Source organism: Perca flavescens, chromosome 22 (assembly GCF_004354835.1).
Source record: "Perca flavescens isolate YP-PL-M2 chromosome 22, PFLA_1.0, whole genome shotgun sequence".
Lineage (NCBI taxonomy): Eukaryota > Metazoa > Chordata > Actinopteri > Perciformes > Percidae > Perca > Perca flavescens.
In genome coordinates this window covers 16,017,053-16,039,353 of record NC_041352.1, presented here as the reverse complement: position 1 = coordinate 16,039,353, position 22,301 = coordinate 16,017,053, and the positions used below count along the sequence as shown (strand labels likewise).

The window sequence follows — 22,301 nt, the reverse complement described above, 5'->3', positions numbered from 1 at the left end:
GAAAACTGAAGCTTTCCAGGTTGAGATCTATAATGAGGTGTTTGCTGACACCTGCTGTCTCAAAGCATGAAGTTACAAGTCATATAATGTATGCATTTACAGTACTGTGTGTGTGTGTGTGTGTGTGTGCTGTTGCTATGTTGTCAGTCCTGTCTTTAGTGGTTAAAATACACAAAATGCTAAGGCTTTATCACTCTAATTGTGCACACACCTTAGAAAAGAAAAGAAAAGAAAGAATGAACTAGGCTGCTGCAGGTTTATCTTGATCATCTTATTTTCATGAATATTTGAATATCTTTGTCCATCCATAAAAATCTGAAACATAATTTAATTAAAATCCATAGAAAGAGAAAAAACAGAAAACAATCACAGAGCTGCATCAAACACGGCTCACTCATTTACACCAATAAAAAGGCAAACCTACACATAAGAAAGGCGGGTGTTTAAAATGAGACGTAAGGCAAAGAGGCTTAAAATGGTAACTGCCTGAGATTCAAAAATATTTTTCAGGTGTACTCTTAAAAATAAAAACATCCACCTAAAATTCCAAAATATGAAAAAATTAAATCACATGATGAATCTGTGGGAACTTTAGATCAAACTTTCTTTTTCTAACAGTGTTACAAACCATTCTGCAGGTTATAATGGTGAGAACATATTATTCACCTTAGGGCTGGGCGATATGGAGAATATCAGATATCACGATATTCTTCACCAAATACATGGATACCGATATTGCGACAATATTGTAGGATTGACAATTGGTGCCTCCACAAAATATTTTTTAGAATGAGATTTTAGATTGTCATTAATAATGTGGTAAACAGTTTCAAGTGAAATTATATACTTACTATGTTGACATGCATCCAAAAAAAAAGTGTGATGTTAAAACAAATTTGCTAATCTTCAAATGATATTACCTCAAAATGTTTCACAACAGATTTTATGTGAAAATTGAGTTAGTATGTGCTTGTTATTACCAATTTAGACACTGTAATTGTATATCTCGATATAGGATTTCATCACAATAGGATTCCATCGAAAGTTACATTTATCATATTGAATTATTGCCCAGCCCTAATTCCCCTTTGGCTTTTTAGTGCAAACTAGGATGACTTTTAACAGCATCTAAGACTCCACTAAGGCACCATGCTGCATGAAGTCGAGACATACAGAATGCCTAAATTAAAGAGTACATTCATATTGTATTAACCATATTTCCAGTCAACATACTATCTCTCTTAAATGTGCAATTCAACATGCAGCAATGAAACCTGGATATAAATTAAACTCTTAGAAATGAAAACATGGCTCCAGTGATGCAAACTACATTCATAAGGGAAGCTTTCTGTTTCCTAGTGTGCTCTAAATCTCCTCTAATGCAACTAGCGTCAGTTAGGAGTTAAACAGGTTACTTATACTCTGGTCTTCTTAACTGTCACATGCAGCAGTCTTCCATGTCTCTTCCTCCATTGTATTCTCTGAGCTTAAGGGCTCAGAACTAGTTTTTTGCACCTCTGGGATACTCGCGTCACTCAGGTTCTCTGTGGTGACTTCAAGGCCTGTAAGGTAATCCGCAGTCTCTCTGCTCGGAGAAGTAGTAGTGACCCGGTCAATAACACCCTCCGGCTCGGTCTCCTGGATGTCTGAGTCTTCTTCCCTCTCTGGAGAGGAAGGTCTTTGGTCAACAGATGAGGTATCTGTAAAAATAGAGAAATAAACAAGTGTAGGTAAAGGAGAGTTCCACCTCAGGATGCTGTATGCTGTTAAATGGTTGCAAGGCATTGTTTTAATATCAAACTGAAAGAAAACCTTGACACTGTTTTAGAAACGCTTTGCTATTGTTATTTTTGTTATTTGTGTTGCACATATATTCAAATATCCATCATTTAGGAGGACTTTTTTTATACAGCAATAAAAGAAAACTAATTCACCAACTAAGCCGTTAAATGAGCCCAGACATGTGAGGCTTGCAAACAATAGCTGGTTTAAACCGCCTTCATTTTTCTATTCAAGCTGGATGGCATTGAAAACATGTAATTGCGCCATTCAGCTGCACAATTCAATCACTTGTAGAGGGTGTAGAGGTACTTACCAAAGCTACACTGATCTCCAGAGTCATCCCCGTAATTAACAAACATGGAGCTCTGGCCCATGTCATTGGTGGAAACCATGTCTGACAAGTCTGGAGTCATCGCTTCGGTTGTGTTGGAAATATCTGCAATTCATTACATTTTGTTTGGTGTGAAAACAAATCGACTAAATCAGACACTGAAAACAAATTAATGCTTCTTAAAATTAGATCTGGTAACCTAAGTCCACAGCTAGCTGAGTAGACGAGGATACACACAAGTCCTTCACAGCTCCTTCGACTTGATGCAAATCTATTTCACCGATGCTAGAGGGGCTCCATGCATCCACTGAACGCGCCTGTGACAAGAGAACTTGTGTTTTAGACAAGCGAAAGAAAACAATGTCTCTACCAAAGAACATTTAATAAAAGAAAGATGTGATGACCTGTACCTCAGTGTGGTCGCTTGCAACCGGCTCATCGCTGCTGTCAATCGCTGTAGACTGCAGAACATTTTTGTTTTGGCTGTTAGGGTGAGCTGGACGAGTTGGGATTCTGTGCAAGTAGCCATAGCCAATGCCACAGCCTAAGCTACAATTCGAGGCAAACAAAACTAGGGTATTACTATAAATGTTTATTGTGTCTGTACATATACAGGTGACATGATAAGAAAAGATCACAGATATTCTTACCTTCCCTCTCCTCCCCATGCTCCATTTGGAGTCACCACTACCTCTCTGCAATTGTCAGTCTGTGTGTTGTACACCAGCAGCTTCAGAGGTTTCCCCTCGTTGGCTTCAATCAAAGAAAAGAAATCCTCTGACTGCGACACAAAAATAAAGGAATTTCAGATTTTGCACTGTGTTTTGTTCATGAACGCTTGCATCTTTTTTATATCCATGTAAAAAGGAATGTGAATAAAACCAGAAAGCTTACATCTTGTAACACCTGGTCAGCTCCCACAATGAAATCATCGTGAGCAATAAGGCCAGCCAACGCTGCAGGAGAACTGGCTTCCACATCCTGAAGTTATGTCGACATTTATATTTAAAACATACATACACATATACATACATACATACATACATACATATATATATATATATATATATATATATATGAATGTATGTGTGACAATAACACACCAACATTTGTCTATTTGGTCATACCAAATTAGGAGGTACCAATCCTACAAGAATATGACGTAATTTAATGTAGCAAATATATTTGAAGCCTTCAACTCTTCTTTAAATTATTCTAACTAAAAGAAAATGCCCTGGCTACTACCTCAAAGAAATAGAAACAAGAAAACAAACTCTTTTATATCAGGCCAGCAAGAGTTAAACAAAACAAAAGTTAAAGAATAGCCTCTATAAAGGCTAGACTTGACTTACCAAGACATGCCAAACGTTCTCATTGGCTCCTTCAAAGCTGCAGAAGCGGACACTAGCGCCCAGCAGACCCTGACCACCCCACATGTTACTGGGTATCACCTCCAGTTCCCTCACCCGCTGAGTTTTAGAGTTGTACACTTCAAGTTTGACCGCTTTCTCCACATTGGCCTTTAGAAGGTCTTTCAGCAAGTCACTTTCTTTATTCTGGAGAAACAAGACAAATGTGGACTATTCCAGCTGTGGCAGTGCAGCGACGGCAAACCAGTTTTTTACGTAAAAGAACATGAAATGAGATTATAACAGACTCTATGGCCCAGACTATAATTCAGGCCAGATGTTTGAAATGTATTGTGGTGAACACAGAAAAATTGGCTGTCAAACAGGGTTTGCAGTAGAAACACAGCACAGAAGCACACATCAATGTACACTTAAACAGTCCCAAATGAGTTAAAAGGACCAGGCCAAAACAAAGAATGTTATCTTTGTTGTCCCACAAAATAGTATGTGAAACAGCAACTCTACTGTGGTAAGCTATACAAACAAAAGCCTAAAGGTAAAGGCTCAACATTCCTCTGCAGGGATAGGTCAGAGGAGTCCTTATCAGGTAAATGGTTGACAACATTTCTTACATCAGTATCAAATATTCTCATCTAACCTTAAACCTAAAATAACATTAAATGCTACTTCTTCCTCACCTTGTCCTATTTATTTTTTTTTTTAATCAAATGCGCTCATCTATTCGATGCCACTGGATGCCACCCATTCAATACAACCCAGTGTTTGTTATTCGGTAATATATTTACATTTGGTGAGTGGACATGCCACCCTTTACTTAAGCATCATAGGGGTCACTCACAAGTCTGGTATTTCCTATAGAGAGAATGAAGTCAAAGAAGGGCTCCAGACCAGCCCTCAGAGCTGGGGAGTCCTCTTGAACCTGAAATATGAAAAAACAAAACACATATGAGATGTGGCTGATTTGACAAAAAGGTACCATGTTATAGTCGCCACCCTGTGTCAACTAAAGATATTGCATTGTCCAGAATTTGGGGATTCTCATTGCGAGATATCACACAGTTGGTGTTCCTCACATGCTTAATTTATAACTTTATAATGTATCCTTACTAGTATCAGTTTCTGCAATGAGTACTCAACAGTTACAATCTCTAGCAAAGCTAAAGAGCCTGGATGTTTGCCAAATGCCACCTCATCATGGGCGGACACCATTAAAGCTGACCACGGTTTACGAGTTACTAACAACCTGACAATTACAAACCAGCGACTGGGTTACTTTCTTCATAGATAGCTACATGCAGCAACAACATTTGTTCATAACTAGCATAGTTAGCAAGCCAGTGAGCTAAAAGTGGGTAACCCAGATTCAAAAAGTGAGTTGTAGGGTATATAACCTTGCACTACGCTACTACGTAACTTACCCCGTGGACATGATATCCACTACAAGTTCCCCCATCTGACAAAAACGAGCTTTGTGGTAGCCCCATTGCCTTCAACAGTTAACGTTATAGCTACGTAATATGACTGACTAATTGCCACTGAGGTAGAGTAACGTTAATGTAGAAGTCATTACTGAAAGATACACAGCTGATCCAAGCTAGCTAGCGCCAAGAACAACAGGAGCAGAGGCAGGTTGACAGCCGCAGCCACTTCAAGACAAAGCTAATAAATAAAGATGCTAGAAAAATCGAGCCTATGTGATTTCACGAATCTGCGTTCGATTAGCTGCCCTTGACGGATAATTTATTATTCTACACGGTTGCCTAGCAACAGAAAACGCTATTGTAAAAGCTTTAATTTCATTCATTAAGAATGGACATTGTCCGTGATCAATTTCAATAGGCTATACGTTACAACACGTACAAATACATTTGACAATTTGTAGCCTTAAATCAAGCAACACTGTTTCTGTGTTATATTTCTCATTAAACTTGATTTGACTGGCGTTTCAAATGGGGTCAGTTTACCACAGTTATGTTCCGGGAGAGAACAAAATACAAAATTAGCTAACCTAAGAAAGATGTTTACAGTTAACTATCTCCCATATTGGTGTATAAGGATAGCACAAAAGAAAGTGAACATTTTACATTAGGCTACATTAAGATTTTGTTAAACCTGAACATGATGAAAATGGATCATCTAGAGAGATCTCATAAAGCAGCTCAGGATAAAGTTGTAGTCACCAACCAACCATTTTACTCAACTGGGTATATTCCCATCATCATAATAACAACAATAATGTTTATATTTTAAAAGATCATATTTTATATAATAATAATTTATATATATATATATATATATATATATATATATATATATATATATATATATATATATATATATATACTGTATATATCTTTGATCTTATAAAATACTACCTCAATGACTTTTTATATGCATATAGGTATTTATGTTTGTACTACATAATTACATGTCTGTATCTTCCACTGAAATACTGTTCTTAGGGGTTGAATAAAGTCATGCCCTGTTAGCAGGCTGTGGGACATTTTCTTCTTGTTGATCAGTTTCAAAAGTTATCTGTAGGAAAATGTGTAATTGAGTCATGCTCTTACAGATGGTTTAGTTGAATTGGCCTGCATGTGAATGCACCTGCTCTTCTCCCACCATGATAGTACTTTCTGAAGGTCTTCTATTCTCAAACTGATATAAATACCGGTAGTTAAACAGCATCTGGTCCTCAGTGCTCCAACATGATTTGGCTTGTGGCTTGCCTGTCTTGCATTGGTAAGTTTTTCAAGAAACATATACCAACACACTTTACAGTGTTGTTTGTGAACATTAACACAATTACAATGGTATTCTCTCTTTTCATGCTCATATGTGCACCAAAGGGCTGATTTGTGCTGAAACACCCTTCAACCATAATGTCCACAACGAGAGGGTCATAGGAGGCCACGATGCTAAACCCAACACCTGGAGATGGCAGGTAAAACCTATAAGCACTTCTTTTTTTCAGTGATTCTATACAATTGTGGGGCTTTTTGTGTCAGTATAATTAAGCATTAACAGTGGTTTTCTTATTTCTAATTGAGCAAATAGGCTCAATATTGAGCTGCTATACTGTAGACCTCATCGTACTTATTTGATTTCTGAAATAACATGAAATCCTCTTATCATTATCAGTGTCTATTTGTTCTCTGTTTCCTCTCAGGCTTCTCTCCAGTATGATTCATACAATGATGGTTATTTCGCCCACATCTGTGGAGGCACTATCATTAGTAGTTTCTACATTATGACTGCAGCTCACTGTATCCTCAGGTTGGGTGTTTCACTATCCTTATTGACATATTATTCCTTGTCTGCTGGATAAATGATTGTAAATAAACATAGTGTGTCTTTATTTCTTACTTTCCTGTCAGCATGCATGCTAGTCTGTACCGTGTGGTGGTGGGTGAGTACAACCTGTATGAGTATGACGGCAGCGAGCAGTTCATCCGTGTGGAAATGATTGATGTCCATCCTGGCTGGACTGAAGACCTTGGCAAAGGGTAAAGTGAAAACAAGTCAGACCACTTACTTAATTTAGCCATTTAAAAGCACAACTTGTTTTGATAGCAGTGGCCCAAGGGGATAGTTTCAAGGGTGGGGGCATCACATGCATTCACATTTACAACTGGAAGAAATCCTGTATTACCCCTTTCCCGCAACTTTGGCCACAGAGCTGTAGGGCTTTGGAATGAGGTGTCTTGCACAAATAGATGGTAACAGAACTACTGTATCTCCTCCCCCTCAAGTCAAAACAGTCACAACTTTGCTTCTTTTTTGTGTCTATTAGAAATGATATTGCTCTCTTGAGACTGGCTAATCCTGTGAATGACAACGGCTATGTGGCAATCGCCAACCTTCCCTACCCTTACGAGACACTGCCTCATGAGTTTACCTGTTACATCACCGGCTGGGGACTCATGGACTGTAAGAAGACTCTCTCACACACACACACACACACACACACACACACATATATACTATATGTCCCATGAAACCCATTTATGCACATCTAATAAAAAACACTTTCTTTTCACAGACGTAGGGAGCATCCCTACCATCCTGCAGGTGGCTCCCATCTCCGTGGTGGAGCATTCAGTCTGCTCCCAGCCTAACTGGTGGGGCAGCCTTGCTTTGGAAACCATGGTGTGTGCTGGAGGGGATGGAGTCATATCAGGCTGCCAGGTACAGCAAACATATGTTTGCATACTTTTTTGATTTTCATAAATGCAAGACCATGACAATTCAAATGTTCTTTTCAATTATTGTTGTCTTATTTCTTTTACTGTAATTTAAAGTTAATCTCCACACTTAAATGGTATTGTAAGTGATCCTGAACTTGTGACTTATTTACTAATTTAGGATGATCATTCTGACATCATAATGCCACCCAGTAGATCTCCGTCTAAGTAAAAACTGTATAAAAGAAGCTGAGTAAGAGGTATTCCACAGTCTTCAAACTGGAGCCCTATTCTTGTTTCTACCTGTCCCAGGGTGACTCCGGAGGTCCCCTGAGCTGCTTCACAAATGGAGCCTGGACGGTCCACGGTGTTGTCAGTTACGGTCCATCTGGCGAGTGCAACCAAGTGACTAAACCCACTGTCTTCACCAGAGTCTCTGCCTTCGAAGACTGGATCTTTTCAGTAAGCCTCCTTTTATCTCTATAATGTGATTCTGAGATTTTCACTAATTTTTGTCTGTCTATTTCAGTTGCCTGACTTTTCATTTATTTATTTCATTTCATTTATTCTTTTTTTTTTTTCCAGATTGTCCGATAGGTGGCACAGTGTATTCTGTCAAATGGAACCTGTGAAATAAAATTAATTTGCATCTCATTCATTTGTGTGTTTAACATTAATTTAGCCAAAGAGTGGCAATAGTGCTTCATGTTAAGACTAAATAACTGACTATAATATACTATATAATTTGCTTACAACTAGTCTGCAACTGGGGCCACAGCTAAAGGGCCCCTGGGCGAATGGTAACTATCCTGATCCTCTGACCTCCCAATCTGCCGCAATCCCAGTGGATGACAAAATCCTAAGGATGTTTTAAACCAAAAGACCAAAGAGACTGGACTTATGTTAGACTTTTTAAGTGGTAATGTGGCACCGAGGTAAAACCCTTTAATGTAGTCAGAATCAAAGAAAACCAAAAGGAATTCTTGTAACATCTACCTAAAGACTTAACGAGAACCACATTTTCTTAATGCTGCCCAAATGTGAGCTATATGCAGTCACCGCCATGACATTTCCTTCTTGTCTGGAGTTTCTGGCCATATGTTTGTGGTGGTAGTCAGGAGACTACAGCGTGACATCACATAGTGTTTTTCTCTTAACCATGGAGACCAGAAGCCACAGATGAATTCCAGTGGTTTACACACAAAAAAAACCCAAAGAATGTCAATGCATTTAATGTGAACGTGGACTATTTACTGCTTTTAATGCTATAGAAAATATGATTTTAGTAGGTTAGAACATGAAACCATTGAACATCGTTTCAGTTAGGAAGCCAAGATAGATAAGACTAAGATAAATCAAAGACTGCAATATGGGCATATTTGCCTATCCTCTGAATCTAAACTTATTATGTAGCTTAAAGTTCATTTTAACAAAACAGCACATGACAAACAGCATTTAGAAAATGTTTTTTTTTATTATTTGGAGGGACAGGCTGTCAAATGGCTTAGATGAAAGAAACTGTTTTCAACAGCAGGTTAAGGTGTGAATATGTAAAAAATAAAGCAGCTTTGTTTGCTCTGCAGGACCATTCAAGCAGAAATATGTACAACACAAAAGGCAAAAAGTAAGACACGTTCTTTGAAAACAAAATTAAAAAATCTGTACTGTAATACATTACATTGATAAACACTTACTGTTGCCATTTCTTCATGAAAATTGATGTTTTATACAATAGAAACAAATGTTTGCTTGCAAAAATCAGTGCCCTCTTCATGGCATAAGAACATATATCGGATGGATTTCAAAGTAATCAAAAAGGCAAAAAGCGAATAATACATTTCCAATGTGCACTCAGCACTTTTTCAAAGTATACAAGTAATCAGAAGAAGTTTTAACAAACAGGACCTGCATGCATAATTTCTAAAGGGTCCAGAAAGGTTGTTAAAACAGCTGTAGAAAGGGTGGGATATGTACATCTACTCTCTAGTGTCCTCAGCTGTTCACACAGTTGACAGCAGAATCACCTTTGAAAGGTGTTGTTCTATCATGAATGAGGCAACTCTTCAATTTTCAGGGTTTGTGTGTGCGATAAAAAATGTATAATATATGCAGTTTTTATCCACAAAAACCCTTTACATGTGTAATTATCACATAATGTAACCCAAGTCACAGACTTCCAAGAAATTCAGAATACAATCAAATTGATCTTTGCAATTTACTTAGTTTTAGTGGCATTTCGCTAATATATCTAACCATAAGACTGCCTATGAAAAATACTTCAGAATGCTAGAGAGCGATAACCTTCATAAGTATACATTTCTCTATAATTCATATATTACAAAGGTTTTCCCAGATTGAAAATTACTAATTTTTCTTTCTTAATAAAATATTCAATTTGTCAGTGATTAGAATTCTTTTGTCAAGCTACATAAATTAGTTACAAAATATTAGTGTAATTTTCTATGGTTACATTATAGGCAGCGATAAAATAGACCCATAATTTAGTTTCAGTGATTAGGGGGATTCCACAGTTTTCAGTCCCAAAGCTTATATGGAAGCACTGTGCACACACCGTTGGCTGGCATGGCTCCCCTGATAAGCAGGCACATCCAGTAAACTTCACAACACCCCATTTTATTGCCAAAATGTCTTAAATTAAATAACTAATGAAGTGATGACATAATAAGTTATCCCCAAAAATGTTAAATGTAAAAGAGAATAGATATTAAATACTTTCTTATGGACTTGTGGACCCATTTCCCATAACAATGAATTAATGCGATATGGAAAAAAGGAAGGAAGATTGCACTTTCAGGTGAAAATATCAAACCACAGTGCTTCTTGAGTGAAAGTAGGCTTTATCTGAAATAAATAGAATAAAATCATGAAAGGAAATAATTTAAAAACAAAAGTAATAATAAAGACAATACAAGCTACAGCTTTAAAATGGTATGAGCATTATTTCTAGTTACCCAGCTCATAAATAAGAAACTCCATAATTTAGCGTTGAACTGTTGAATCGACCCCATAAAACCACAACAATGCCTATTACATAACTATTTTCACAGATAAAGTGCTGATCGAGGAGCTTTTAGAGGGATTTTTTTGTACCATAGAAGACCCTTGGGAAGAGATCTTGAGGAGAAAGAGTCATCTAGCTTCAGGATTTAACACAGGGAGGACCCTACCTACTCAAGTCACCTGGGTGTAAGCCCAAAAGGGAGGACATGAACAGGACTACATTGTGATTTGACTCGGTTCCATATGAAGGCCATCACAGCAATGGTCACCATACATTGCCTCCAAAAGCTAGAAAGCTAGAAAAAATCCCTGAGGTGCACATTCAGCTGTGTTGAGATTCCCAACTTGGCCCTGGTTAAGGTTGATTCCTGTTTAGCATATGGTTGGCGATCTGGGTTTGGTTAAAAGAGCTGTCTTAGGAACTGAGAGCCATCATTGGTTTCTATGGGCCTGGGCAATTTGATCTCAATTTGTATCACTTTTAACACTAGCTGCCATCTCACACAGCAATCATCCCAAACTGCTTTGCTAACGTTTTGAAGGCAAGTCTGGAATTTAAACATTTATTAGGCAAGAAGGAAATCACAACTTCCTTCCTTCAAAAAAAAAAAAAAGAAGAAAAAAAAACACGTTGACATTGACTTCTTATGTGCATGGTCGGTCCCCTCCAAAACCCATGTTTTTTTTTCCTTGCACTGTCCACACATTTTCACGTTTTGTCAAACTTTCACAGATTCCATCACAGACAACTTCATGGCTTCCTCCAACAGCTGATTGTCTGTAAATGTGGCAGGGGGTTCTGGGACAGATTCTGAAAGGCCAATCAGTGACTCCAGGAGGCAGGTCCCGGGGTCGCTTGCCGGAGGGAAGCTAGGGTAACTAGGCAACTGAAACTGAAAAAAGTTGTCCATGTGTTCGTACTCCTTGAGGGAGTTGTAGAGCGAGCTGGGCCCCAAGCAGGGGAAACCATCAAAGAACTCCAGGTCTGACTCCGAGGAGAGGCTCAGGTCCATGTTATAATTTGCAGAGCGATCGATGGTAGGGGAGGGCGTGCGCGGCACACTGCTGCTATGGAATAGGCCGTTTTCCTGGTTGGCGTTCTCATCCAAAAGTTCTGAGATGGTTGTTGCTCGATTGTCTGTGTGATCGTCCAACAGCGCGGCGTCTATATTGTCATTGTCGTCAGCAAAGTCCACCATGCTAAAGCTACTAAAAGCCTCCGTAGATGGCTGTTGCTGTTCATGCCGCTGGTCTGGGCAGCAAGTGTCTTTATAGTTCCCACCGTCCCTGATACTTCGTGAGCCGTTCTCTGTGCCACTGAAACTGAAAATGCGGCTCAGGCCTTTCTCATCCACATCCAGCTGGGTGCGATGCTCACACCGGCTCTCGCCTGCCTCAGAGTCCTCACTCTGACCTGAAGAGTCTGACAAATCTGTCATATCGCTGCTGCAACTGTTCTCTCCAGTTGGCGCCAATTCTGAACTAAAGGGGAAGGAGGGCACTGCTGGTAAGGTGGTTGTGTTCTCCTCCTCCTCCTCGGTGCTCGACTGCTCCTCCAGCCTCTTCTCCAGCTCCAGCTTCATGATAGTGTGGATGTAATGCGTCTGTACCCTGGTGGAGTTGAACTCAATGCGCCCTTCTGTGTTTCCACAGCCGTCCTTGGTACAGCCACATGGGAAAGAGGAATGATCCATCTGCGGAAAGCAGAAGGAAGTGGTCAAATATCTTGTAAAATTACAGATAAGAAGTCCCAATTGGATTGTGATTTGGAGCCCTTGTTGTTGAATCACAGTTTAGGGGATTTTTAGCTCTTACCTGACATTTGATACCGGCTAGGCTGCAGCTACATGTCTCAGGCTCGCAGAAGCCCTGGCAGTCACAACCGCAGTTCTCCCTGGAGATCCTCAGTTCATGCAGCTGCCTCTTCTCCTCCTTTTCGATCTTCTTCACACCGGCTGCTTTGAGCAGTCCGTAGCGACGTTTTGGCGGGTAGGGCTGGAGGAAAGAGCCCTCGTCCAAATTGGCCCCACTGATGTCAATGTCCTGCTCCGGGATGTCGTCCACCGTTAGCTGTTCCGCCTCCTCGTTCTCTTGGGTTCCGTTCTTAGTTAGCTGGAGAGGACAAAAGGTATTAAATGAGTAATAGTTGTATTGAATTTGCGCATCAGAATTTGGGGATTTTTACAAATTATTCGACACACTTTAGTGCAACTTTGCTCACCTTCAATTTGAGAGCCTCCAGCTTTTCCTCCCTGAGTCTGTTAAGGAATTTTTCCCGGCGTAGGAGCCGCTGCTCCACAGCAAACTCAGCAAGCGAATATGTGCGGAGCGTGCTGTGGCGCTGCATCATGCCTAGAGTGCATCCTCCCCGACTGGGAACACTGGTGAAGCCCTGGCACCGAGGGAAGAAGAACACTGTCACCTGGTCAAAGGTCACGTTGCCCCGTCGTGCTCTCTTGGATTTCTTAAGGATGGATGTTGCTGTTGATGGGGAAAGAATAGATTAAGAATACATCTTGTCAAAGAAGGAGATTGGATTTTTAACCAGAAGGTTATTGGTGAAGTCTTTCAAACTGCCTTCATTGTTTTTATGTGCCACTAGATGGCATAATGCCCCACCATGTGAAGTCTGAAATGAGATGTGTGCAAACCCTGCTGAACAGACTGTAAAAGGACACCCTCTGATTCATTGCCCTAGTCCTCAACCAATCCTTATCATGTACCTAATTAAAACACACTGCTAACAGGAGTCTGAACACACTTACATCCTTTTAAAGTGAAACCTAAACTAACGAGAATCCATTCAGCCTCGTTTCTTGTCCTACTGTGCGACAAAAACCACCCAGTCCTGGAATTTCCTTGTGGTGGCCAACACTGTGGAGGAAGCAGAGCTGCCAGGATCTCACAAACGGGTGAATAAATGCTCGAGGCTTGCGGAAGAGGTCGAGGGTGGAAGTGTAGCTCTCAGGACAGGAATAAAAACGGCCCACCCTGGTCTCTGTGCAAGCTGACAATCCCCACAAATGGCCCAGTAACTGAGAGGAGTCAAAGGTCCTTTCTCTGTTGAAAACATTCAGAATCCAAAGCAACTAGCCATCTTTCTATACTCAGACAAATACAATGAAACCATATGGGAATCAAAGTGGAACCATATGTGGGAACAATTATTCAAGCATTATTATAAATTCCACTTCCTCTGCCCAGGAATATTCAACACGACTTTTGAGCCTTGCATTAAGACCAGCAACTTTTTCTTTTGCATCAAGCTGCCAGTTTTTTTTTTTTTTGTCCATGTATGTGTGAATAGAAAAGGATGCTATTACTCCACATGTGTTTCATTACACCTTTATTATGTGGTGGGGAATTTCTTGTAGATTCCCCTTTTCTCAGCCATGGAGCTTTCTTGGGACACACCCTGAACAACTGCCCTCCAACGGGAAAATATGTGTACGGGAAAACTCTGTGTGATAATTGAAGCTCAGAGGTTGAAAAACAACCTTTTACCCCAATGCAGGTCCAGACAGTAGATTTACTATGTGGACTAAATCTGTCGCTAGGGGTAATACAGATGAAACAAACTGCCAGTTTCAGCTTTACATCCATCAAATCCAGTCAGGCTTATGACACCTGCAGGAGACAAATGACACCTACTCTTCTGCCTCTAAATGGGATAGCTTTGCAGGCTGTTTTTCCCCCTTCACCTCATAATGGCAGGAATCTTTCTGTCCAACACAAACACTGGATTATAATGGTTTGCACAATCTGCTCCTCTAGATGTTTCTGCATGCCTTCTTTTCTTTATTGTCCTACACACACTTTTTTGTATCCCTTCACCCAGCCTCTTTCAGCACCTGTGCTGGGTGCATGCCCGGGCTTCAGACAAGGCGCTGTGTGTTCCCAGCCTTGGCAACCTGCCACGCTTCTCCTCCTGGCTCCCTGCCCCGCCATCCTGGAAACCTCACAAATGTTTGCCCTTCTCCCCCTACAATCCCTCTCCAACCCGGCCGGTCCCCTAAAGGCCAGCAGACGCACCCAGGTCCAGACAGAAACACTGAAGCCTCTCGACCCATATCTCTCAAGAAAAAAAAAAAGGTGAGGCTCTGTCTGTCTGCAAGGCTCTGGGAAGAAGGTGCAGACCGAGCCAAGGTGAGCAGCCACTACATAATGCGATTAGCCATTTTGCAGCTTTAGGGCATAAAATCAAAAGGGGCATTCATTGCAGAAGTCTGAAATCATTTCTGTGAAATGTTTCATGAGCTGCCAGCTGCCTAAATTCCTTAACTCTCCCCCGTTTTTATGGGTTTGTTATCAGAGCCTCCGTGGAGCAGTAAAGACGAGGCAAGAGAATGCATTTAAAAGCATGTACCATCAGCTTTTTCTATGATTTATTGTTGCTGGAAGAGGACACTCACTGTTGAAATGTGTTGCTGGGGAGCTGGGGTTGCTGGGAGTGGAATCCAGGGTGTCCGAGTAGCAGCTCTCCCCCTCCGAGTCCCAGCCTGAGCAGGCAGAGGAGAGGGAGGAGAGTGAGGAGTAGCATGGATCCTCATCCACCTCCTCAAACTTCCTCTTGAGAAGCCCACTCATGGCGTTAGTTCGAACAATCTGCAAGAAAGAGCAGAGGTTGGGGTTATTAGAAAATTATTTACACTTATTTTAACAGCTTTGAAGTTTTGTCTTATGAATGTACAGTAATATAACACAGCCAGAACCGATGAATAAACATGATCTCTATGTTGCATGAACGCTTTTGTACACGCAGGCCTTTTACAGCATTATTGGTACAAGCGAGTCCTATGCTCGGTCATGTGAGACTGTATGCATCCAAATCTTGAGCTAGAAGATAGCCATGGCGCAGGAAGCAATCAATCAGGCCTATTCACATACGTCAAAAATGACTGAACCCTTCAACCTCTTCCAACTCACATCAGCTCAGCAAATGCATTGATTAGAAGGACGGACCGAGCACAGGGGTGACCAAATTCAGCCATAGACATTTAATCTGAATCATTCCCTTTAGGCAGCACTATCAAATAACCAGGTCAACACCGGGGCAATATTCCACTTTTTTTTTTTCCACTGTTTAATGTGTTTGCATAACCCTAATAGTAAATATGTACAGCTATGCACAGTCAAGATGTTTTGTTTCCTGCGTGTATTCTTTCAGAGCTCCCGTGAGAGGGGCTGCTGGCTCAGCGATAAAGACAATCAATCCTCTGAGAGAGACAGGCAGGCAGGCAGGCAGGCAGGCAGACAGACAAAAAAAAGATGATCATGAGGGGAGAGAATACCATTTACCCTCTATTCTTCCAAAATATCTCTGAAACCTCTTCCATGTACAGGCTTGTTTGATATCTTTAAATCTTAGTTTAGTCAATGAATAATAGCCTACTCTCGTTGCTCAACCAAATCAACCTCAGCGTGTTGCAGGAAAAAAGAACAAACCACAGACAAAAAATGAACACGTTGGATGAGAAGGAAGGTTTACTGCTGGTGTGTTTTATGGTTACGGTGACGTTAATGCGTCACGTAGCTCTGACAAACAACACAGTCTTCACAATTTCTGGGAAGCGTGAGGCGATTGCTATACAAGACAGGTCATCATCGCAGTCTGGGGGCCGAGCTCCTGCTAACTTAAACAAGGAGGGACGGAGGGTTGGAGGAGAGGAAGGAAGTGAGGGGAGAGGGAAGACATGACTGGGCTCAAGTCCAGCGCAGACACTCCCTTCCATGATGTGGAATGGGAAAGGAGGCTTTTACTTTACCCATAAATACATCATTTTTACCATCAAACTGTTTACTGTCTTTGGAATCGTGGTCAAATCATTTACAGCTGCTGCAGCATGTAAGGAATGCACTTTAATTTTGGTTAGGTTATTTATATATATATATATATATATATATATATATATATATATATATATATATATATATATATATATATATATATATATATATATATATATATATATATATATATATATATATATAAGTTCAATTTATGTAGCAAACATGTCAATTATTAGACCGAACGTTGCTAGACACACCAAGCTGTCCTGCCAACAGTCTAATTTGTCACCTCTACTCCTTAGAGGACGGCTCAATGGGTCAAAGACATGATACGCCATGCCCAGAGATCCTCCAATGGCATTAAAGGAACTTTAACTCCACGTGTAACCTGCATGCCTGGTTTGTCTTATCGGGATGTTATGCAAGCGTCAGCAATCGTAGAACAGGAAAAAAATGCCTAAGCAGGTAAGAAGAAAGGTCATTTTCAGCATGGAACAGGGAGCAATTATGTAAAACCGTTCCTGCCTTTAGACAAGAATAAAAGAGAAATCAGAGTCAAGGGCAAGAGGCTGACACCTTTGTATAGGCAGTGTGAGGGGGGGTTGTTATTGCTGCAGTCAGATATCGTTGTCCCCAGTGCACATATGATGAATGAATCACCTTGCAACGGGTCAAGCTGGCTCATACCGTCCCTGCAACAAACAAAAAGGCATCCTTTACATTGTGACCAACTCAGCGGTTTTTCCACATTACCGAACCAATGAGAAAGGCAGTCGCTCAATTCCCATCCATCAACTCTCTCGAGCAGGCAATAATCTCCAAATGCCTTTCACAGCTACTAATATTATCACATCATGGGATTTGCCTTGAAACAATTTAGAAACATCTGGGTGCAGCATCTGTTGCTTACGTTTTCACTGATGCAACAAGTGTGTTCTGAACGCCACACCACAGCATACATATAAAAGAGGAGCACACATGGGTTCACCTTACATTTTTGACATCACTCCCACCCCCAATTCCCTGTAAAAAAAAAAAAAAAATATGATAACAAAGCTGCGAGGCATCCTCAAGGGAGTGCATAGCGCCAGCTAAGCAAAGTCTTTTTAATTAAAAGCTGCAGTGAGGCAGAAGGGGAGAAGAGGGAGAGAGGTTGGGGGGGCAGTGGTGTCAGAACTGGGTCATTGTCTCTTGACTGCAGTCTACCTGACACATTGATTTGTTAATCCTGTTTAACGGGCAGAAACAATGGCGAGAGGTTAATCCTGGCAAGGGGACGGCTTGTAGTCAATCAGGAGCTTCTCAGCCTGCTCAGCCACTGCCTGCACCCACAGAACAAGGCCAACAGAGCAGGGAGAGCGGATGGAACAAGGGAATGGGTGAAAAAAAGACAACAATCGTGCAATGACTCATTTGCAAAAGGGTGGAGGGAAGGGAGGAAAAAAAAAAGAACAAAGATGAAAGAGAAGAATTCAGAGCCAGCTCCTCAAGTAAGCCGTGCCTGTGAACGTCTGCTCTAAACGGAGAATGGATGGGATCGGACAGCCGAGCCAGAGAAGGAGCACAGCATGTTTTCAATGGCACACTAAATTATGCATCACTGTCATTCCATCAACCACACACAGGCAGGCAGATAAAGGACGCATCCGCTGAGGTGCTCCCCAGCCAGTTGTCACAGAGTTGGGAAGATAAATCTCTGGCGAGGAGATTTGTCACCAGAAGCACTACACAGCTCCAGTCAGACGCATAACTATGTCATTCGAATAAGATTATCTTGATACATGCAGCTACAGGCTGTTAATATGAATCCCAATTCATTACTATTTTATCTACAGATAGCTCATCAAGTTCTTAAGGAATCTTAAATTATTCCAACAGCTGAGAATGTTAAAACATGTTAAAAAGTTTAAATTTAATAAATCACTCATTAAGAACATTCAACTGCAATTTAGCTAATAGCATTGTTCTACCTCTTCACTTTAGGTAATACTTTGTATGTCCAGGGAAATCTTAAAAGCCTAAAAAGGGAAAAAAAGGCTGCATGCATCCCTGCATGTGTGAATACATATCCCAGTAGCCTGTTTAAACTGACCCTGTCTGCCCTGCAGCCCAACAGGACAAGTCACAGTTGACTTTGCCCCCTTGCACTGCCTGTCCAGCCCCTGTGCAGCTGATAACAGTGTGGGTGGGAGCGACAAGTCACACTAAACTTAGCCAGCCAAAAGCATTTACATGGCACACTGACAACCCTGTGCAGTGCCTGAATGACTGACTGAGTCGAGTGCTCATAAAATGTGATAATGATGAACCTGGGAGTCTTCCTGTGTGTGAAGGAGCGTGTCTGGGCAGGCTGCCCCCCCTCCAGGCTTCATGGTATTGCACCTCTCACTTCCAGCTCTGTCACTGAGGAGACAGGGGGTAATTGATCAGAGCCATCAAGGTGCCGGCGGGCTGGATTCCAGCGCCTGCACAGCTGGGGAAACACTGGCTTGTTTCTTAAACTCAGCTGTTACTCAGAAGCGCTCCACCTGCTGGAACAAAGCAGGGAGAGCTCCTGTTTTCTCCTCTATGAGTCTGTTGTTCTCCCTGAAGCCCAAAGCTCGCTCTGACTGTGCCACAGAAACATTCTGTTCCTCTGCCCCGACCCGGGCACACTCCAATTCCAAAAAGCAGAGGTAGTGGGAAGAAAGAGGGAGGATTGTACAAAACAAATAAATAATGTCATGTCTCCCTGCCACAGGAATTCCTTTCTGGCAGAGCCACTCTTGCTGTAATAGTGGGAGAAGAACACAGGCTCTATCTAAGCCAGATGTGTTTTCTACTGCTAACCACTGGAAAGTCCTACTCCCATAAGGCAGCCGAGCGAGCTACCTCTACTGGCCACACCTGACAGGGTTATTAGCTTGCACGTGGACCTCACATGCCCTCAGCTGCCATTAATCTGCTATGCAGGCCAAACTTTAATAGCCAGGTGATGCCTGCAGGAGTCAGACTGTTACTGATTTGGGTTAGTTTACTCAAATTGTAAACCATAGAGAGGGCTGATTTTAAGTAGACCAATTCCTGGGGAAAGTCTCACTATGCACAAAGAAATATATTGTGTGTGTGTGTGTGTGTGTGTGTGTGTGTGTGTGTGTGTGTGTGTGTGTGTGTGTGTGTGTGTGTGTGTGTGTGTGTGTGTGTGTGTGTGTGTGTGTGTGTGTTCAGGGGTCATGCTCCAGTCTGGGACACTTGCAGTATGGAATGCTGGGAGAGGACAAAGCAGATGGGAACTCTCCACTGCGGTGTGAGAGACCATGAGCAGACTCCCTGCACCCCCCCACCACCACCACCACCCCCTCGTTCCCTCTCACGTCTCCAGGCACAAAAGCGTGGGGCCATCCTGCGTGACCAAAATGAAGCAGGCACAGACAACCTTGTCTGAACCCAGCACTACTACTGCTGCATCTCCCAGCTGGGGAGACAGATACTAAAAGTGTGTGTGAGCTTCCTGAGGTTGTGAAACGTACACTGCAGTGAACAGGAAGTGGCCATCCAGATCATCTATGCTGACAGCTGCAGGCACCACAAGGTTAACCGAGTACAGGATCATATGATGGAGATGAGGGAGTCAGTCATGGATGACCATTACTGAAATTCCTCCAAAAATTGCAAATAGCTTTTGTTGCTTCATGCCATTTAGGTTTAAGAGAACATTTTGGTTAGTTATTATTTTTAGAGAGATCATAAAAAAAGATATACTATATAGGCTAACCTACCTAGCCTACTACACAAGTGAGATATTCAACATGAGTGCACATTCTGAGAAATGCACAGCGTCAAGTCCTATATTCCCTTCTATGTAAACAAAGGATCATTCAGCTCTCTGTAGCCTAATTCCAGAAAACATGATTCCAAAAAGGATCCGGGTGAGGTCGCGCTAGAGACGATTAAATTAATTCAGTCAGTCGCTTTATCAAAAACAGATAGAGTCTGGCTCTATAAAATAAGAGCCTCAGACTAATAGTGCCATTTGTGAATAATGCATTACTAGCTTCTTATGAAAATAATCATCTTGTAAATAGGCTAAACAAACAGCAGACACACTCGCTTTTTTCTAGGAGGTTGAAATAACAAACATTATAGGCTATGCGTCATAATTATTGGTTAAGAGGAAAATATCCATGTGCTCCTGTGCAGAATTATTCAAACAATGAAGGCGCTCAACATTCCATATCCACACCTGGCTCCTAGCGTAAACTGATATCTGCACCAAGTGAAAATAAATCAACCATCAATCAAAAACCAATCATTAAATGAAAGTAGCCGAACGTGCACGACGTGAGGCGCTCTCTCCCAGTTGACCCGATCATTCCTCATGATTAATGCTAATTCTAATGACAGCAGCCCTGTCGTTCTCGTGTGTGTGTGTGTGTGTGTGTGTGTGTGTGTGTGTGTGTGTGTGTGTGTGTGTGTGTGTGTGTGTGTGTGTGTGTGTGTTCACATGTAGTGCCTTCAGGAGTCGCTCGTGTTACAAGAGGCGCACCAGCACCACTGAGGTGAACAAGAACAACTCCGCACGGGTTCAATAGGACACAAAGCCGCCCTCATCAACAGTTCACACATAAATGAATCCACATCTGAAAACACACTATAATGCAAAGCAAAACACGCCTGGCGTGAGCGGTGAAGTTTCTACAAACCTGATTAATCAGCGATCGATATATGAATCAATAAGTGAATGGAGCGGTTTGTTGTAATCTCGCCTAAACCAATACATGATTTTATTCCTTTGCAATCAGATTAAATCACCTGCGTGTAAACCAGCCCAATTAGTTAAAACTCACTTCAGCGAGCAGCCCAACCATGTCAATATGTAGCCGACAATAAAAGTGTCACGTTAAACGACTAAATGAAGTGTGTTTAAAAGGAAACCCAGCCAACAAACTGTAAAGATTCATTTCTAACAACATATCGTCACACAGCTACACAAGCAGTGCATTTAAAGGGACTCCAACACAAGAGAAAGAACATTCAAACTATTTGGCTTCCCTCCTCCGCTGAGGTTAAACACATCAAAAACGGTGTTCAGTCACCCACCAGCTCCATTCTGTGTCTTTACTCACCACCAAGTCAAGTATCCGATCACCATTAGGGACTAAATAGCGTTGGATAAACAGCCGATGTGATAACAGTGGAGTAATCCAGTATGGCACGAAGAAATGCAGCGCTTATCCCCGCATATAGACAGCTCTCGGTGCTATTGTCTGTGTGTGTCTGCGCCGTACGGGGCTTCGTACCAGCTGAAGCGCTTCCCTTGTCTGTAGCAGACTGCCGAGAAGCGCAGCCTTTTTCGTCAGTGGAAAACTCCCTCCTGGCGTCTGGTCTGACGCAGGCGGTGACACAGGGAGGCTGCCCACGCCGCTTCCTGCCTGTCCTCTTATGTGACTGTGTGCCCGTACTACCTGCATGAGAAAAATACATAGGTCATCTAACGTAGCCTTTTAATATAATAATAGGCCTAATAATTATAAAATACTCGCGAGCCCTTAAAGTGCCTCTGGTGGTGAGTTTGTGCACATAGCATATTTAGATAGATAGATAGATAGATAGATAGATAGATAGATAGATAGATAGATAGATAGATAGATAGATAGATAGATAGATAGATACAGTTATGCCTATACAAGAATATAATATGATTAGAAAATTCAGTTGTAAAAACATAAAACTAAAATTAAAAACTAGAAGTATACAATGATAGTGTGTGGTAATATTCTGTAGCCTATAGTGCAATGTAGTGTAAGGATAGGGTGTTGTATCGGTTCTCCTAATTACCTACTG

At 41.5% G+C, this 22,301-nt stretch overlaps 3 protein-coding genes across 3 annotated transcripts; 1 reads left to right on the top strand and 2 right to left on the bottom strand.

Annotated features, from left to right (window-relative positions):
- Nucleotides 1-252: 252 nt before the first annotated feature.
- Nucleotides 253-5,130, bottom strand: LOC114549254 (Golgi reassembly-stacking protein 1). Its single transcript, XM_028569494.1, has 9 exons — nt 4,902-5,130; nt 4,322-4,402; nt 3,466-3,669; nt 3,008-3,094; nt 2,764-2,894; nt 2,524-2,662; nt 2,313-2,430; nt 2,096-2,218; nt 253-1,700 (listed from the first exon to the last, which is right to left on the bottom strand). Exons 1-9 carry the CDS (start codon nt 4,965-4,967, stop codon nt 1,432-1,434), a joined length of 1,218 nt encoding a protein of 405 aa, XP_028425295.1. The 5' UTR covers nt 4,968-5,130; the 3' UTR covers nt 253-1,431.
- A 1,041-nt stretch (nt 5,131-6,171) lies between these two features.
- LOC114549505 (elastase-1) lies at nt 6,172-8,293 on the top strand. The gene is made up of 8 exons (XM_028569844.1): nt 6,172-6,225; nt 6,333-6,427; nt 6,653-6,759; nt 6,861-6,989; nt 7,277-7,413; nt 7,526-7,671; nt 7,980-8,129; nt 8,253-8,293. Exons 1-8 carry the CDS (start codon nt 6,192-6,194, stop codon nt 8,262-8,264), a joined length of 810 nt encoding a protein of 269 aa, XP_028425645.1. The 5' UTR covers nt 6,172-6,191; the 3' UTR covers nt 8,265-8,293.
- An 828-nt stretch (nt 8,294-9,121) lies between these two features.
- On the bottom strand, nt 9,122-21,878 carry csrnp1b (cysteine-serine-rich nuclear protein 1b). The gene is made up of 5 exons (XM_028569530.1): nt 21,584-21,878; nt 15,101-15,293; nt 12,910-13,169; nt 12,504-12,800; nt 9,122-12,382 (listed from the first exon to the last, which is right to left on the bottom strand). Exons 2-5 carry the CDS (start codon nt 15,273-15,275, stop codon nt 11,408-11,410), a joined length of 1,707 nt encoding a protein of 568 aa, XP_028425331.1. The 5' UTR covers nt 15,276-15,293; nt 21,584-21,878; the 3' UTR covers nt 9,122-11,407.
- Between the last annotated feature and the right edge of the window lie 423 nt (nt 21,879-22,301).

Bases quoted from the DNA above. Each gene is read 5' to 3' on its own strand.
- LOC114549254 (XM_028569494.1), bottom strand. From the start codon at position 4,967: ATGGGGCTACCACAAAGCTCGTTTTTGTCAGATGGGGGAACTTGTAGT. The intron at 3,095-3,465 runs GTAAGTCAAGTC...ACATAACTTCAG, and splicing joins AGAACGTTTGGCATGTCTTG to GATGTGGAAGCCAGTTCTCC. The intron at 2,663-2,763 runs GTAAGAATATCT...CTCGAATTGTAG, and splicing joins GCATGGGGAGGAGAGGGAAG to CTTAGGCTGTGGCATTGGCT.
- LOC114549505 (XM_028569844.1), top strand. From the start codon at position 6,192: ATGATTTGGCTTGTGGCTTGCCTGTCTTGCATTG. The intron at 6,226-6,332 runs GTAAGTTTTTCA...TGTGCACCAAAG, and splicing joins GGCTTGCCTGTCTTGCATTG to GGCTGATTTGTGCTGAAACA. The intron at 6,760-6,860 runs GTTGGGTGTTTC...CTTTCCTGTCAG, and splicing joins GCAGCTCACTGTATCCTCAG to CATGCATGCTAGTCTGTACC.
- csrnp1b (XM_028569530.1), bottom strand. From the start codon at position 15,275: ATGAGTGGGCTTCTCAAGAGGAAGTTTGAGGAGGTGGATGAGGATCCA. The intron at 12,801-12,909 runs GTGAGCAAAGTT...TGTCCTCTCCAG, and splicing joins TGGAGGCTCTCAAATTGAAG to CTAACTAAGAACGGAACCCA. The intron at 12,383-12,503 runs GTAAGAGCTAAA...TGCTTTCCGCAG, and splicing joins TAGCCGGTATCAAATGTCAG to ATGGATCATTCCTCTTTCCC.